Here is a 14,672-nt window from a genome sequence, read left to right on the forward strand (position 1 = left end):
ACGTTGAAGCAAATGGTGGGTATTTGTCATTTCTAATGGATGAGTAATATTCCATTGTATACATAAACCACATCTTCTTTATCCATCCATTCATCTTTCGATGGACACCGAGGCTCCTTCCACAGTTTGGCTATTGTGGCCATTGCTGCTAGAAACATCGGGGTGCAGGTGTCCCGGAGTTTTATTGCATCTGTATCTTTGGGGTAAATCCCAAACAGTGCAATTGCTGGGTCGTAGGGCAGGTCTATTTTTAACTCTTTGAGGAACCTCCACACAGTTTTCCAGAGTGGCTGCACCATTTCACATTCCCACCAACAGTGTAAGAGGGTTCCCTTTTTCCGCATCCTCTCCAACATTTGTGGTTTCCTGCCTTGTTAATTTTCCCCATTCTCACTGGTGTGAGGTGGTATCTCATTGTGGTTTTGATTTGTATTTCCCTGATGGCAAGTGATGCAGAGCATTTTCTCATGTGCATGTTGGCCATGTCTATGTCTTCCTCTGTGAGATTTCTCTTCATGTCTTTTGCCCATTTCATGATTGGATTGTTTGTTTCTTTGGTGTTGAGTTTAATAAGTTCTTTATAGATCTTGGAAACTAGCCCTTTATCTGATACGTCATTTGCAAATATCTTCTCCCATTCTGTAGGTTGTCTTTTAGTTTTGTTGACTGTATCCTTTGCTGTGCAAAAGCTTCTTATCTTGATGAAGTCCCAATAGTTCATTTTTGCTTTTGTTTTTTTTGCCTTCGTGGATGTATCTTGCAAGAAGTTACTGTGGCTGAGTTCAAAAAGGGTGTTGCCTGTGTTCTCCTCTAGGATTTTGATGGAATCTTGTCTCACATTTAGATCTTTCATCCATTTTGAGTTTATCTTTGTGTATGGTGCAAGAGAGTGGTCTAGTTTCATTCTTCTGCATGTGGATGTCCAATTTTCCCAGCACCATTTATTGAAGAGACTGTCTTTCTTCCAATGGATAGTCTTTCCTCCTTTATCGAATATTTGTTGACCATAAAGTTGAGGGTCCACTTTTGGGTTCTCTATTCTGTTCCATTGATCTATGTGTCTGTTTTTGTGCCAGTACCACACTGTATTGATGACCACAGCTTTGTAGTACAACCTGAAAACTGGCATTGTGATGCCCCCAGCTATGGTTTTCTTTTTCAATATTCCCCTGGCTATCGGGGTCTTTTCTGATTCCACGCAAATCTTAAAATAATGTGTTCTAACTCTCTGAAGAAAGTCCATGGTATTTTGATAGGGATTGCATTAAACGTGTAAATTGCCCTGCGTAACATTGACATTTTCACAATATTAATTCTGCCAGTCCATGAGCATGGAATATTTTTCCATCTCTTTGTGTCTTCCTCAATTTCTTTCAGAAGTGTTCTATAGTTTTTAGGGTATAGATCCTTTACCTCTTTGGTTAGGTTTATTCCTAGGTATCTTATGCTTTTGGGTGCAATTGTAAATGGGATTACTCCTTATTTCTCTTTCTTCAGTCTCATTGTTAGTGTATAGAAATGCCATTGATTTCTGGGCATTGATTTTGTATCCTGCCACGCTACCAAATTGCTGTATAAGTTCTAGCAATCTTGGGGTGGAGACTTTTGGGTTTTCTATGTAGAGTATCATGTCATCGGCGAAGAGGGAGAGTTTGACTTCTTCTTTGCCTATTTGAATGCCTTTAATGTCTTTTTGTTGTCTGATTGCTGAGGCTAGGACTTCCAGTACTATGTTGAATAGCAGTGGTGAGAGTGGACATCCCTGTCTTGTTCCTGATCTTAGGGGAAGGCTCCCAGTGCTTCCCCATTGAGAATGATATTTGCTGTGGGCTTTTCGTAGATGGCTTTTAAGATGTCGAGGAATGTTCCCTCTATCCCTACACTCTGAAGAGTTTTGATCAGGAATGGATGCTGTATTTTGTCAAATGCTTTCTCTGCATCTAATGAGAGGATCATATGGTTCTTGGTTTTTCTCTTGCTGATATGATGAATCACATTGATTGTTTTACGAGTGTTGAACCAGCCTTGTGTCCCGGGGATAAATCCTACTTGGTCATGGTGAATAATTTTCTTAATGTATTGTTGGATCCTATTGGCTAGTATCTTGTTGAGAATTTTTCCATCTGTGTTCATCAGGGATATTGGTCTGTAATTCTCCTTTTTGGTGGGGTCTTTGTCTGGTTTTGGAATTAAGGTGATGCTGGCCTCATAGAACGAATTTGGAAGTACTCCATCTCTTTCTATCTTTCCAAACAGCTTTAGTAGAATAGGTATGGTTTCTTCTTTAAACGTTTGATAGAATTCCCCTGGGAAGCCATCTGGCCCTGGTTTTGTGTCTTGGGAGGTTTTTGATGACTGCTTCAATTTCCTCCCTGGTTATTGGCCTGTTCAGTTTTCTACTTCTTCCTGTTCCTGTTTTGGTAGTTTGTGACTTTCCAGGAATGCGTCCATTTCTTCTAGATTGCCTAATTTATTGGCGTAGAGCTGTTCATAATATGTTTTTAAACTCATTTGTATTTCCTTGGTGTTGGTAGTGATCTCTCCTTTCTCATTCATGATTTTATTAATTTGAGTCTTCTCTCTGTTCTTTTTAATAAGGTTGGCTAATGGTTTATCTATCTTATTAATTCTTTCAAAGAACCAACTCCTGGTTCTGTTGATCTGTTCCACAGTTCTTCTGGTCTTGATTTCATTGAGTTCTGCTCGAATCTTTATTAACTCTCTTCTTCTGCTGGGCGTAGGGTCCATTTGCTGTTTTTTCTCTAGCTCCTTTATGTGTAAGGTTAGCTTCTGTATTTGAGTTCTTTCAAGTTTTTGAATGGATGCTTGTATTGCGATGTATTTCCCCCTCAGGGCTGCTTTTGCTGCATCCCAAAGATTTTGAACGGTTGTATCTTCATACTCATGAGTTTCCATGAATCTTTTTAATTCTTCCTTAATTTCCTGGCTGACCCTTTCATCTTTTAGCAGGATGGTCCTTAAGCTCCACGTGTTTGAGGTCCTTCCAAACTTCTTGTTGTGATTTAGTTCTAATTTCAAGGCATTAGGGTCTGAGAATATGCAGGGGACGATCCCAATCTTTTGATATCGGTTCAGACCTGATTTGTGACCCAGTATGTGGTCTATTCTGGAGAAACTTCCATGTGCACTTGAGAAGAATGTGTATTCAGTTGAGTTTGGATGTAAAGTTCTGTAGATACCTGTGAAATCCATCTGGTCCAGTATATCATTTAAAGCTCTCGTTTCTTTGGAGATGTTGTGCTTAGAAGACCTATCGAGTATAGAAAGCACTCGATTGAAGTCACCAAGTATAAGTGTATTATTATCTAAGTATTTCTTCACTTTGGTGATTAATTGATTGATATATTTGGCAGCTCCCACATTCGGGGCATATATATTGAGGATTGTTAAGTCCTCTTGTTGGATAGATCCTTTAAGTATGATATAGTGTCCCTCTTCATCTCTCACTACAGTCTTCGGGGTAAATTTTAGTTTATCTGATATAAGGATGGCTTACCCCTGCCTTCTTTTGAGGACCATTTGAATGGTAAATGGTTCTCCAACCTTTTATTTTCAGGCTATAGGTGTCCTTCTGTCTAAAATGAGTCTCTTGTAGACAGCAAATAGATGGGTCCTGCTTTTTTATCCAATCTGAAACTCTGCGCCTTTTGATGGGGTCATTAAGCCCGTTCACGTTCAAGTTACTATTGACAGATATGAGTTTAGTGTCCTCATGATATCTATTCAGTCCTTGTTTTTGTGGATTGTTCCACTGAACTTCTTCTTAAAGGGGAATTTTAAGAGTCCCCCTTAAAATTTCTTGCAGAGCTGGTATGAAGGTCACGATATTCTTTCAGTTCGTGCCTGTCTTGGAAGCTCTTTATCTCTCCTTCCATTCTGAATGAGAGCCTTGCTGGATAAAGTATTCTTGGATGCATGTTCTTCTCATTTAGGACCCTGAATATATCCTGCCAGCCCTTTCTGGCCTGCCAGGTCTCTGTGGAGAGGTCTGCTGTTACCCTAATACTCCTCCCCATAAAAGTCAGGGACTTCTTGTCTCTTGCTTCTTTAAGGATCTTCTCTTTATCTTTGGAATTTGCAAGCTTCACTATTAAATGTCGAGGTGTTGAACGGTTTTAATTGATTTTAGGGGGGGGATCTCTCTATTTCCTGGATCTGAATGCCTGTTTCCCTTCCCAGATTGGGAAAGTTTTCAGCTAGGATTTGTTCAAATACATATTCTGGCCCTCTGTCCCTTTCGGCGCCCTCGGGAACCCCAATTAAATGTAGGTTTTTCTTCCTCAGGCTGTCGTTTATTTCCCTTAATCTATCTTCACGGTCTTTTGTTTGTCTCTTTTTTTGTTAGTTTCCCTCTTTGCCATCAACTTGTCTTCTATGTCACTCACTCGTTCTTCCACCTCGTTAACCCTCTTCGTTAGGACTTCTAGTTTGGATTGCATCTTATTCAATTGATTTTTAATTTCTGCCTGATTAGCTCTAAATTCTGCAGTCATGACGTTTCTTGAGTCCTTTATGCTTTTTTCTAGAGCCACCAGTAGATGTATAATAGTGCTTCTGAAATGGCTTTCTGACACTGAATTGTAATCCAGATTTTGTAACTCTGTGGGAGAGAGGACTGTTTCTGATTCTTTCTTTTGAAGTGAGGTTTTCCTTTTAGTCATTTTGCTCAGTGCAGAGTGGCCAAAAGCAAGTTGTATTGGGAAAAGGAGAAGAGAGGAGAGAAAGAAGGAAAGAAAAGAGAAAAAGAAAAAAGGAAAAAAAAGAGAAGAAAAAGAAAATGAAAGAAAGGGATCCCTGGGTGGCGCAGTGGTTTGGCGCCTGCCTTTGGCCCAGGGCGCGATCCTGGAGACCCAGGATCGAATCCCACATCCGCCTCCCGGTGCATGGAGCCTGCTTCTCCCTCTGCCTATGTCTCTGCACCTCTCTCTCTCTCTGTTTCTCTGTGACTATCATAAATAAATAAAAATTAAAAAAAATGAAAGAAATGAAAAAAAGAGTGGGGGAAGGAAACAAGTCAAAAAGAAAAAAAAAAAACCAACAACAACAACAAAAAAAACACGGGGGAGTATCTTCTGATTCTGTTTACTTGAAGTCCCTTGACTTCCCCTGGAACTTGTCTGTCTAGTTGGTCTTCTGGGGGAGGGGCCTGTTGTGCTGATTTTCAGGTGTTAGCACTTGGGGGAGCTGCTCTGCCCCTGCCTGGTGTAGGGCTCAGTGGGGGTTGTTTACCCCGTGAGGCCCCAGGAGGAACAACCACAGTGGTGGGGCCAGCTCTGGAGTCCTGGATTCAGCTCTGGCAGTAACTACGGAGCTCTCTGTCCGCAGGGCCTGGAGGCTCCGGGGCGGGGCCGCTGATCTGCTCAGCTCGGGGCAGGAGCGTCCTTGCTGTCCTGGGCCCTCCCGGCCTTTGCCTGTCCCGTGGGGAGGCCGGATCCTGGGCTGTGTCCCGGCGCACAGTGCTCCCAGGCCTTCGCTGGTGGTTTCGCGCTCCTGGCCGGGCAGCCCCCTCTCCACGGAGCCGCTGCCTGAGCCCCTCTGAGCTCTCCCGGAGCCGCGCAGACCCCTCCACACGGAGCCTCTTCCTCTGCCCGATCCCCTCTGAGCTGCTCCAGGTCCATCCATGCGCTGCAGCCCTTCAGGGAGCTGGGCGCACTCTCCCCGGTACGCGGTTCCTCTGTTACTGTCCCAGGGAACCTGCAGGCATCCCCGCCCTCCTGGGGTCCTGCTCCAAATCCCTGCGGGCACCTTTCCCCGGGAAGATTGGTGCAGCTCCTGCTTTTCTGGGAAGGAGCTCTCCTGTCCTGGGGGCACTTGCCCCAGCCTTTGCCCGGCTCCTCGCGGCCCCTCCCCCTTGGATGCCTTTTGTTTTTTTATTCCCCCACCCCCACCCCGTCTTCTTACCTTGATAGAAGCGCGAACTCTTCTCACTGTAGCATTCCAGCTGTTCTCTCTTTAAATCTCAGGCCGAATTCATAGATTTTCAGGATAATTTGAAGGTTATCTAGGTAATTTGGTGGGGACAGGTGATTTGGGGACCCTACTCTTCCGCCATCTTGCCCCTCCTGCCATTGCCTCTCTTCTTGATTATAGCCATCCTAGTGAATGTGAAGTGGTAGCTCATTGTGGTCTTGATTTGCATTTCCCTAATATGCTTATTGGCTATTTGTATATATTCTTAGAAGAAATGGCTATTCAGATCGCTTGCCCATTTGTAAAGTTCGTTATTTATCTTGTTATTATTAAGTGTTAATGGTTCTTTACATATTCTGGATACCAATCCTTTATCAGATATATTTGCAAATATTTTCTCCTACCCTGGATGTTGTCCTTTCACTTTCTTAATGGTGTCCTTTAGAGCACAAAGTTTTAGTTTTAAGTTTTTTAAAGTTTTTTTTAAGATTTTTTCAATTTTTTTATTCATGAGAGACAGAGATACAGGCAGAGGGAGAAGCAGGCTCCATGTAGGGAGCCTGACGTGGAACTGGATCCGGGGTTTCCAGGATCACACCCTGGGCTGCAGGCGGAGCTAAACTGCTGTGCCACCGGGGCTACCCAGTTTTTTAAAGTTTTAATGATATAGTCCAATCTCTCTTTTTTCTTTGTCATGTGTGCTTTTAATGTCATGTTTAAGAAGCTCTTGCCTAATCCAAGCTTCAAAATATTTACTCCTATATTTTCTTCTAAGAGAGTTATAGTTTTGATGCTTAAATTTAGGTGTCTGAGCTATTTTGTGTTAATTTTTGTGTATGTTTTATGGAGGTAGTTCAGCTTCATTCCTTTACTTGTAGCTAGCCAGTTGTTCCAGTAGTAGTTGTTGAAAAAACTGTTCTTTTCACTCACTGAATCACTCTGGCACCCTTGTTGAAAAGTCAGTTGACCATAAATATTAGGGTTTGTTTCTGGACTTGCATCATTGATTTATTATTTCATTGATTTATATTTCTGTTCTTATGCTAGTATCACTTTTTTTTTGCTACAGCTGGGTAATAACTTTTGAAATAAGGAAATGTGAGTCCTTTCACTTTATTCTTTTCCGAAATTGTTTTGGCTCTTTTGGATCCCTTGCATTTCCACATGAATTTTAGGATTAGCTTATTAATTTCTGGGGGTTAAAAAGCCAGCTGGGATTTTGATAGTCATTGTATTGAATCTGTAGGTCAACTTGGGGAATACTGTATATTAACAATATTAAGTCTTCTAATCCATGAGCACAGGATATCTTTCTTTTCCATTTATTTAGGTCTTTTAAAATTTATTTGTTTGTTTGTTTGTTTGACAGAGCCAGCAAGGGAGCTAGTGAGAGAGAGAGAGAGAGAGAGAGAGAATAGAAGCAGGTGGAGTAGCAGAGGGGGAGGGAGAGGCAGAAACAGGCTCCCCACTGATCAGGGAGCTGATGTGGGGCGCGATCCCAGGACCCTGGAATCATGACCTGAGCCGAAGGCAGATGTTTAACCTACTAAGCCACCCAGGCACCCCTACTTATTTCTTTTTAAATCTTATTCAAAGTTATTTTATAGTTTCTACCTCCTAAGCCCTGTACTTCCTTTGTTAATTTTATTTCTAAATACTTTATTCTTTTTGATATAGTAAATAGAATTATTTTCTTGATTTAATTTTTGGAATTTTCATTGCCAGTATATAGAAATAAAATTGATTCATATGTATATTGATCTTGTATACTGTAATTTTCCTGAGCTTATTAAGTTTTAGTAGATTTTTTTTGTGGATTCCTTAGAATTTTCTAAATATAAAATCATAGAATCTGAATAGTGACATTTTACTTCTTCCATTCTGATCAGGATATCTTTTGTTCCTTTTTCTTGACTAATTGACATGGCTAGAACCTTCAGTACAGTGTTGAAGAGAGCTGGTGAGAATGTGTATTCCTGTCTTATTATTTATCATGGGGGGATGCAGTTAGTCTTTCATCATTAAGTATGATGTTAGCTGTGGGTTTTTAGTAGATTCTCTATCAGGTTGAGGAAGTTCCCATATATTCCTAGCTTATTGAGTGTTTTTACCATGAAAGGGTGTTAGATTTTGTCAAACAATTTTTCTTTGTCTATTGAGATAATCGTGTGATTTTTTTTCCCTTTATTAATATCCTGTATTACATTGGTTTATTTTCACATATGTAGACCCACCTTGTATTTCCAAGATGAATCTCACTGAGTCTTGGTGTATAATCCTTTTTATGTGTTATTGGATTCAGTTTGCTCGTATTTTGTTTAGAATTTTTACATTTATATTCATAAAATATTTCAATAAATAGTTTTCTTGAGATACCTTTGGTTTTGGTATCAGGGCCTCATAGAATGAGCTGGTAGTATTTCTTCCTTTCCTGATTTTTTGAAGAATTTATAATGGATTGATTTTAACTCTTCTTTAAATGTTTGGTAGAATTTGCTAGTGAAGCCATCTGTTCCTAGAATATTCTGTGCAGGAAATTATTTCATTATTAATTGAGTCTCTACTTGTTTTAAGTCTATTCAGATTTTTCTGTTTCTTCTTAAATTGGTCTCTGTGTTTTTCTAGGACTTTATCCATTTTATCTAAGTTATCTAATTTGTTAGCACATTCCCTTATAATCATTTTTATTTCTGTCAAGATTGGTAGTAATGTTCACTATTTCCTGATTTTAGTAATTTGAGTCCTTTCTCTCTGCTTTTATCTTTTTGGTTAGAATACCTAAAGGTGTTTCACGGTTTTTTTCTTTTTTCTTTTTCTTTTTTTTTTTTTAATTTCTTAAAACATCTTTTCAAAGAACCAACTTTTGGTTTGTTGATTTTTCCCTATTTTTTTCTATTCTCCATCACATTCTGCTTGTGTAGAACTTCAAGTTTAACCAGAGGTACGAGCTTTGGGCCTTTTCTGTTTCTTCTTGAGCATATACACAGCTCTGGATATGCATAAAGCCATATCACTCATATGGCCTTCTAGATTACCAGGAATATGTCAGAGCTTTAAAAAGCCACCTATGGATTTCTCATTCCCCACCTTTTCATTTTAACCCTTTATTAGCCTATTGTTTGACCCAACTGTTATCCACTGCCTTAGCAAGCCATGTGTTCAATAACTGCCTCCAATTGTTTTCAACATAAAGTCTGGGGAAAAGGCTCTTTGCCTATGGTTAACCTTGTCTTAGATCAAACAATCACAGACTTGGGAGTGGGGTCTTTATGTCGAAACCACCAGACAGGTTAAATAAATCATAATTATGTGGAAATGGGGCTCTTAAATAACCTAGCCCCCAGTTGGTTCCCTAAGGTAGCTGCTAGGAGTTTTTAACCATGATTGCTAGAATGTTGGTTTTTAAGACTGCTCTGAAGCTGAGGAGGGGGGCTGGGTATTGGCAATTTAAAATCCCAAAGAGCTTGCTGTTTTTACTGGGATTCAGCCATTTTAAATAAATGCTTTCTGAATTGCTTTAAGATTTTGGTTAATTTTCAGAGTTCTGAAAAATTGATTCCAACAATACTTGTCAGTGTTCTTGTTGCCTGTATCGAAGAGAGCATTTTCAGAGGGACTTACTCTGCCATTTTCACTGACACCTCCTCCCATTATGGCTTCTTGAGCAGGAAAATTGATGGAGTAAAAACTAAAGTTGAGGGGCGCCTGGGTGGTTCAGTCGATTGAGTGTCTGACTTGGTTTCAGCTCAGGTTGTGATTTTAGCATCCTGAGATCAGCCCCGCATCGGGCTCCATGCTCAGCAAGGAGTCTGCTTAAGATTGTCTCCATCACTCTCCCTCTGCTCAGCCACCACCTCCCCTCCCATGGTTGGGCACATTCTCTCCCTCTCTCTCAAATAAATAAGTTAATCTTAAAAAAAAAAACCTAAATAGCCACTCTGAAAAACAGTATGGAGGCTAAAAATATAACTACCCTATGACCCAGCAATTGCACTACTGAGTATTTTACCCCAGAGATACAGATGTAGTGAAACGACAGGACACCTGCACCCCAATGTTCACAGCAGCAATGTTCACTATAGCCAAACTGTGGAAGGAGCTGAGATGTCCTTCATCAGATGAATGGATAAAGAAGATGTTGTGTATATATACAATGGAATATTAGCCATCAGAAAGAATGAATACCTACCATTTACACCGACATGGATGGAACTGGAGGGTATTGTGTTAAGTGAAATAAGTCAGTTGGAGAAAGACATTATCATGTGGTTTCACTCATATGTGGAATATAAGAAGTAGTGCAAGGGATTATAAGGGAAGGAAGGGAAACTGAGTGGAAAAAAAAATCAGAGACGAAGGCAAACCATGAGAGACTTCTAACTCTGGGAAACAAACTGAGGGTTGCTGAAGGGGAGGTGAGTGGAGGGATGGGGTAATTGGGTGACAGGAATTAAGGAGGGCATGTGATGTGATGAACACTGGGTATATATGCAACTGATGAACCATTGAAAACTACATCTGAAACTAATGATATACTATATGTTGACAAATTGAATTTAAATTAAGAAAAACACTAAACTTGAAGTCAAATACAGTGCCAAATCTGGCAAATAATTTACATACTTAGTACAATAATCTTTTTTTACTGGAGTTCAGTTTGCCAACATATAGCATAACACCCAGTGCTCATCCCGCCAAGTGCCCCCCTCAGTGCCCGCCACCCAGTCACCCCAACCCCCTGCCCACCTCCCTTTCCACTACCTCTTGTTCGTTTCCCAGTTAGGTGTCTCTCGTGTTTTGTCACCCTCATCTATAAGAAAAGCATTAAATATAAAAATGAGCAATGAACATGAAAAGATTAGTCATAGAACCAAAAATACAGATAGATTAACAAAGCCTAAAAAAGTAAGTTCAGCCTTAAAGAAATTCAAATTAAAACCATGAAATACCATTCTCACTATCAAATAAAAAGCAATTGGAATTATTACAATTCTCAGTATTTAGTATAGGCAAAGAAGCAATGAAATAAGCATTCGAACACTATTGATCAGAAATATAAATTGGTACAATCTTTCTGGAATACAATTTGGCAATAATATCATATCCTTTAAAAATAGTATTTTTGGGGGGCCTGGATGGCTCAGATGGGTTAGGCATCTGCCTTCAACTTGGGTCATGATCTCAGGGTCCTGGGATCAAGCCTTGCCTCTGGTTCTGTGGTCATCAGGGAGTCGGCTTGTTTCTCTCCCTCTGCTCCTCCCCCTGCTCATCCTCTCTCTCTCCCTCAAATAATTGAATAAAGTCTTCAAATTAAAAAATAAAAATAGTTTTCTTTAACTGAATACTTTCATTGCTGTATATCTTTCCTGAGAAAAGAGTTAAGCAATTGGATGAAGATTTATATACAAAGTTGTTCATTGTAGTGTTATATATAATAGTGGAAAATTGGATCCAAACTAAATGCCAACAGTAATAGAATGGTCAAGTAATTTATAGTATATTCAACTTACTAGATTATTTCATACTCATTAAATACACTGTTTTAGAAGAATTATTTAATGGCATTGGAAATGTATAGTGGGATGCTAAGTAAAAAAATCAACAGTTTGGTATGAATTTTAGAAGGGGAAAAAGAAAGGAAAATACACACACAAATACATCAACTTGTTAACAGTGCTGATCTCTGGGTAGGTAGGATACAGGAGATTTAATTTTCTTCACTCATTTCCATTCTTTCCAGATTCTATTCATTAAGGGTTTATTGCCTTTATTATATAAGTGCTGCGGCCAAATGTTATATAAAAGTAATGATCTGACATTTGTATGCAAGATAAATTAGGAGAAAGGGTGGAATAGAGAAGATAAAGCAGATTTAAAGATATTTTATAAGAAACTCTAGGCTATAAAGACAATTTTTATGTGGCACATGAAGGGTTTCTAGCATGATTAAAATTAGGATAGCAAAGAAAATCCTATTTAATAGAAGAAAGATGTTTAGTTTTGAACACAATTGAGGATGATTGACATCTAGAGGGATGTTCTCCTATAGGTAGTTGAAAATACAGATAGAATTTGTTTCTCCAGTTTTAATGTTTTTGAAAATTATGTCTTTTCCAAGATTTGTAATAAGATATTTTACTCATTGAAATTAGTCTCAAATTATAGAGGTTTTACTTATTTTGTTCTATATTCATATTACTACAGTTTCTTTGAATTTACTGCTAAGTAACTGATTAGCAAATGTTAGTCTGACTTCACCTTGTTTTGCTTTGGACTGGCTCAGAGTTCTTACATTTCCATTATGATTACTTTTCATAGTTTTTATTGCTGAAAACAAGGGTTTGAAGAAGAAATGTAGGGACGCCTGGGTGGCTCAGTGGTTGGGCGGCTGCCTTTGGCTCACGTCCCGGAATCAGGTCCCACATTGGGCTTCTGTGGAGAGACTGCTTCTTCCTCTGCCTATGTCTTTGCCTCTCTCTCTCTCTCTCTCTCTCTCTCTCTCTCTCTGTATGTGTATATATCTATATCTATCTATCTATCTATATATATATATATGAATAAATAAATAAATAAATGTTTTAAAAATGTAATTATCACCCAAATAGTATGTATGTATTTATTTATTTTCTTTCTGTGACTTTTAGGCAATGAACATCTTAACCTCCGTGCTGCTTCTGTATGCAAAAGAGGAAGAAGCTTTTTGGCTTCTGGTTGCTTTGTGTGAACGAATGTTGCCTGATTATTTTAACCGTCGAATCATTGGTAAAACACACAGACACACATCCCATCTATAAGCACATATTTCTTTTCTAAACAATTTATATGTCTCTTGTCTATCCAATTATATATCAAATGGAAGAACTGATCAGTTAAGTTTTGAAATATACAAAATAGAAGCAATATCAAAATGTCGCATTCACTGACATGCTCAAGAAGAGCTTTTTGTACTGAATATATGATTGGAAAGATTGTTTATGTTGCTTTTTTAAGATAAAGTGCTTGGTCTTTAAATAAAGTAGAAATTTAAATTTACCTTCTCTGTATTGCTGAAACAGTGGTGGTCTGAAGTATCCAGAGCTACTGGAACATTTTTAATAGTTTCCTGATGAGAGATAGATAGCTTAAAATCTCCACATTTATATGAATGGTATTGATGATATCTGCAAGGTTTGAAAGAAGGATCAAGTTCTTGGTTTGTTCATTATATAATATTTTCTTCAGTCATCAAATATTTATAGATTTTGATACTACTGCAAAGCCATAGGTGGTCTCTACTTTGTACCCTCATAAGCCTTCAGTATTATGGCTGGGTTATTGATCATATTGTCTTTCATTACAGTTATTTGTGTATTTATCTTAAGTTGTACTAGATATTAAGCTCTTTGAAGATGAGGCTATTTCGTTAATTGGTGTCTCTCTTATACTACCTATTACAGGTTTCTGCACATAATAAAGATTCAGTAAATTATTGTTCAAATGAATTTGAACTGAGTTTCTCAAGTGCTTCTTGACATACTTTACTAGCAGAGAAAGAGATGTGTGAAATATAGAAAAGACACTCTAAGAAATTCATAATTTAAAGAATAGAAATGAGATATATTGGCATCCTAACAAGTGCAAAGGTATCAGAAACAAATCCTTTTGAAAGGTGTTCATTTTTAAACTTCCTTTTATGTTTGCCAGGTGCCTTGGTGGATCAGGCAGTCTTTGAAGAACTTATCAGGGATCACCTTCCCCAGCTGACAGAACACATGACTGATATGACCTTCTTTTCCTCAGTTTCTCTCTCATGGTTCCTCACACTTTTTATTAGTGTGCTTCCTATTGAAAGTGCAGTGAATGTTGTGGACTGTTTCTTCTATGATGGAATAAAGGCCATTTTACAACTGGGATTGGCAATACTCGACTACAATTTAGACAGACTGCTCACATGTAAAGATGATGCTGAAGCTGTGACAGCTTTAAACAGGTACTGTCAGAACCATAACGTTTCACTCTGGAGAGCCCTTTGGAGATTATGTCATTCAACCCCCTTATTTTACAGATGAGCCCTAGAAACTTTAAACATTTTGCTCAATTTCACAAAGCTAGTCAAATGAAAAATCTAGGACTAAAGTCCATTTCTCAGTTTCCCAATAGAATATTGTAACAGTAAATCCCTTTTGAAGTAAACTACTTGATAACATATACATTTATACTAATATTGTGGATTCTGCATGCGACAACTTTCATAGTCCCAGTTTGAGCTATAAAGTGTTGTTGTGTAAAAGTAATTTTAAGGGGGAAGGGGAGTTGATAATTGTTAAATATCCAGTGGGGGAAATTGTTCTGGTTTTCAAGTAATTTTAATCAGGTAGGCTGAGTTTTATTTATCCAGTGTTTTTTCTGTGAATGTTATTTTATATTGGAGCACTTGGGTGTTGTATGTGTGCGTGTGTGTGAGTGTGTGTATACACGATATATGTATATGCTAAATGAATATTTGATTAAGGTAACTGTTAGAATGGTGCATCAAATGCCACTTTGTACAGAATAAAATATAAACACTCTGGCATTCAGAATACTCTATGTTAAGGCCTCAATGTACCTTTCTTATTTCTCCTTATATGCCTGTACATACCCTATATTCCATTCTTACTAGGCTATGTGGTATTTGCTGAGGACTCTATTTGCTTTCCTCATGCTCTCCTCTCTACCTCTGAAAAACTTTCTTTACCATCCCATTCCCCTCCTTTGTCCTC

The 14,672-nt window shown here is 38.7% G+C and overlaps 1 protein-coding gene across 2 annotated transcripts in view; it reads left to right on the forward strand.

Moving 5' to 3' along the window:
- TBC1D8B (TBC1 domain family member 8B) overlaps window positions 1–14,672 on the forward strand; it is a 71,347-nt gene that overhangs the window by 41,632 nt on the left and 15,043 nt on the right. For both annotated transcript variants that reach the window (XM_055339124.1, XM_055339126.1), the window contains exons 11-12: window positions 12,576–12,693; window positions 13,615–13,900. In XM_055339124.1, the coding sequence (XP_055195099.1) occupies window positions 12,576–12,693; window positions 13,615–13,900 (404 nt within the window). The remainder of the gene's footprint in view (window positions 1–12,575; window positions 12,694–13,614; window positions 13,901–14,672) is intronic.

Source organism: Nyctereutes procyonoides, unplaced genomic scaffold, assembly GCF_905146905.1.
Source record: "Nyctereutes procyonoides isolate TBG_1078 unplaced genomic scaffold, NYPRO_anot_genome, whole genome shotgun sequence".
Lineage (NCBI taxonomy): Eukaryota > Metazoa > Chordata > Mammalia > Carnivora > Canidae > Nyctereutes > Nyctereutes procyonoides.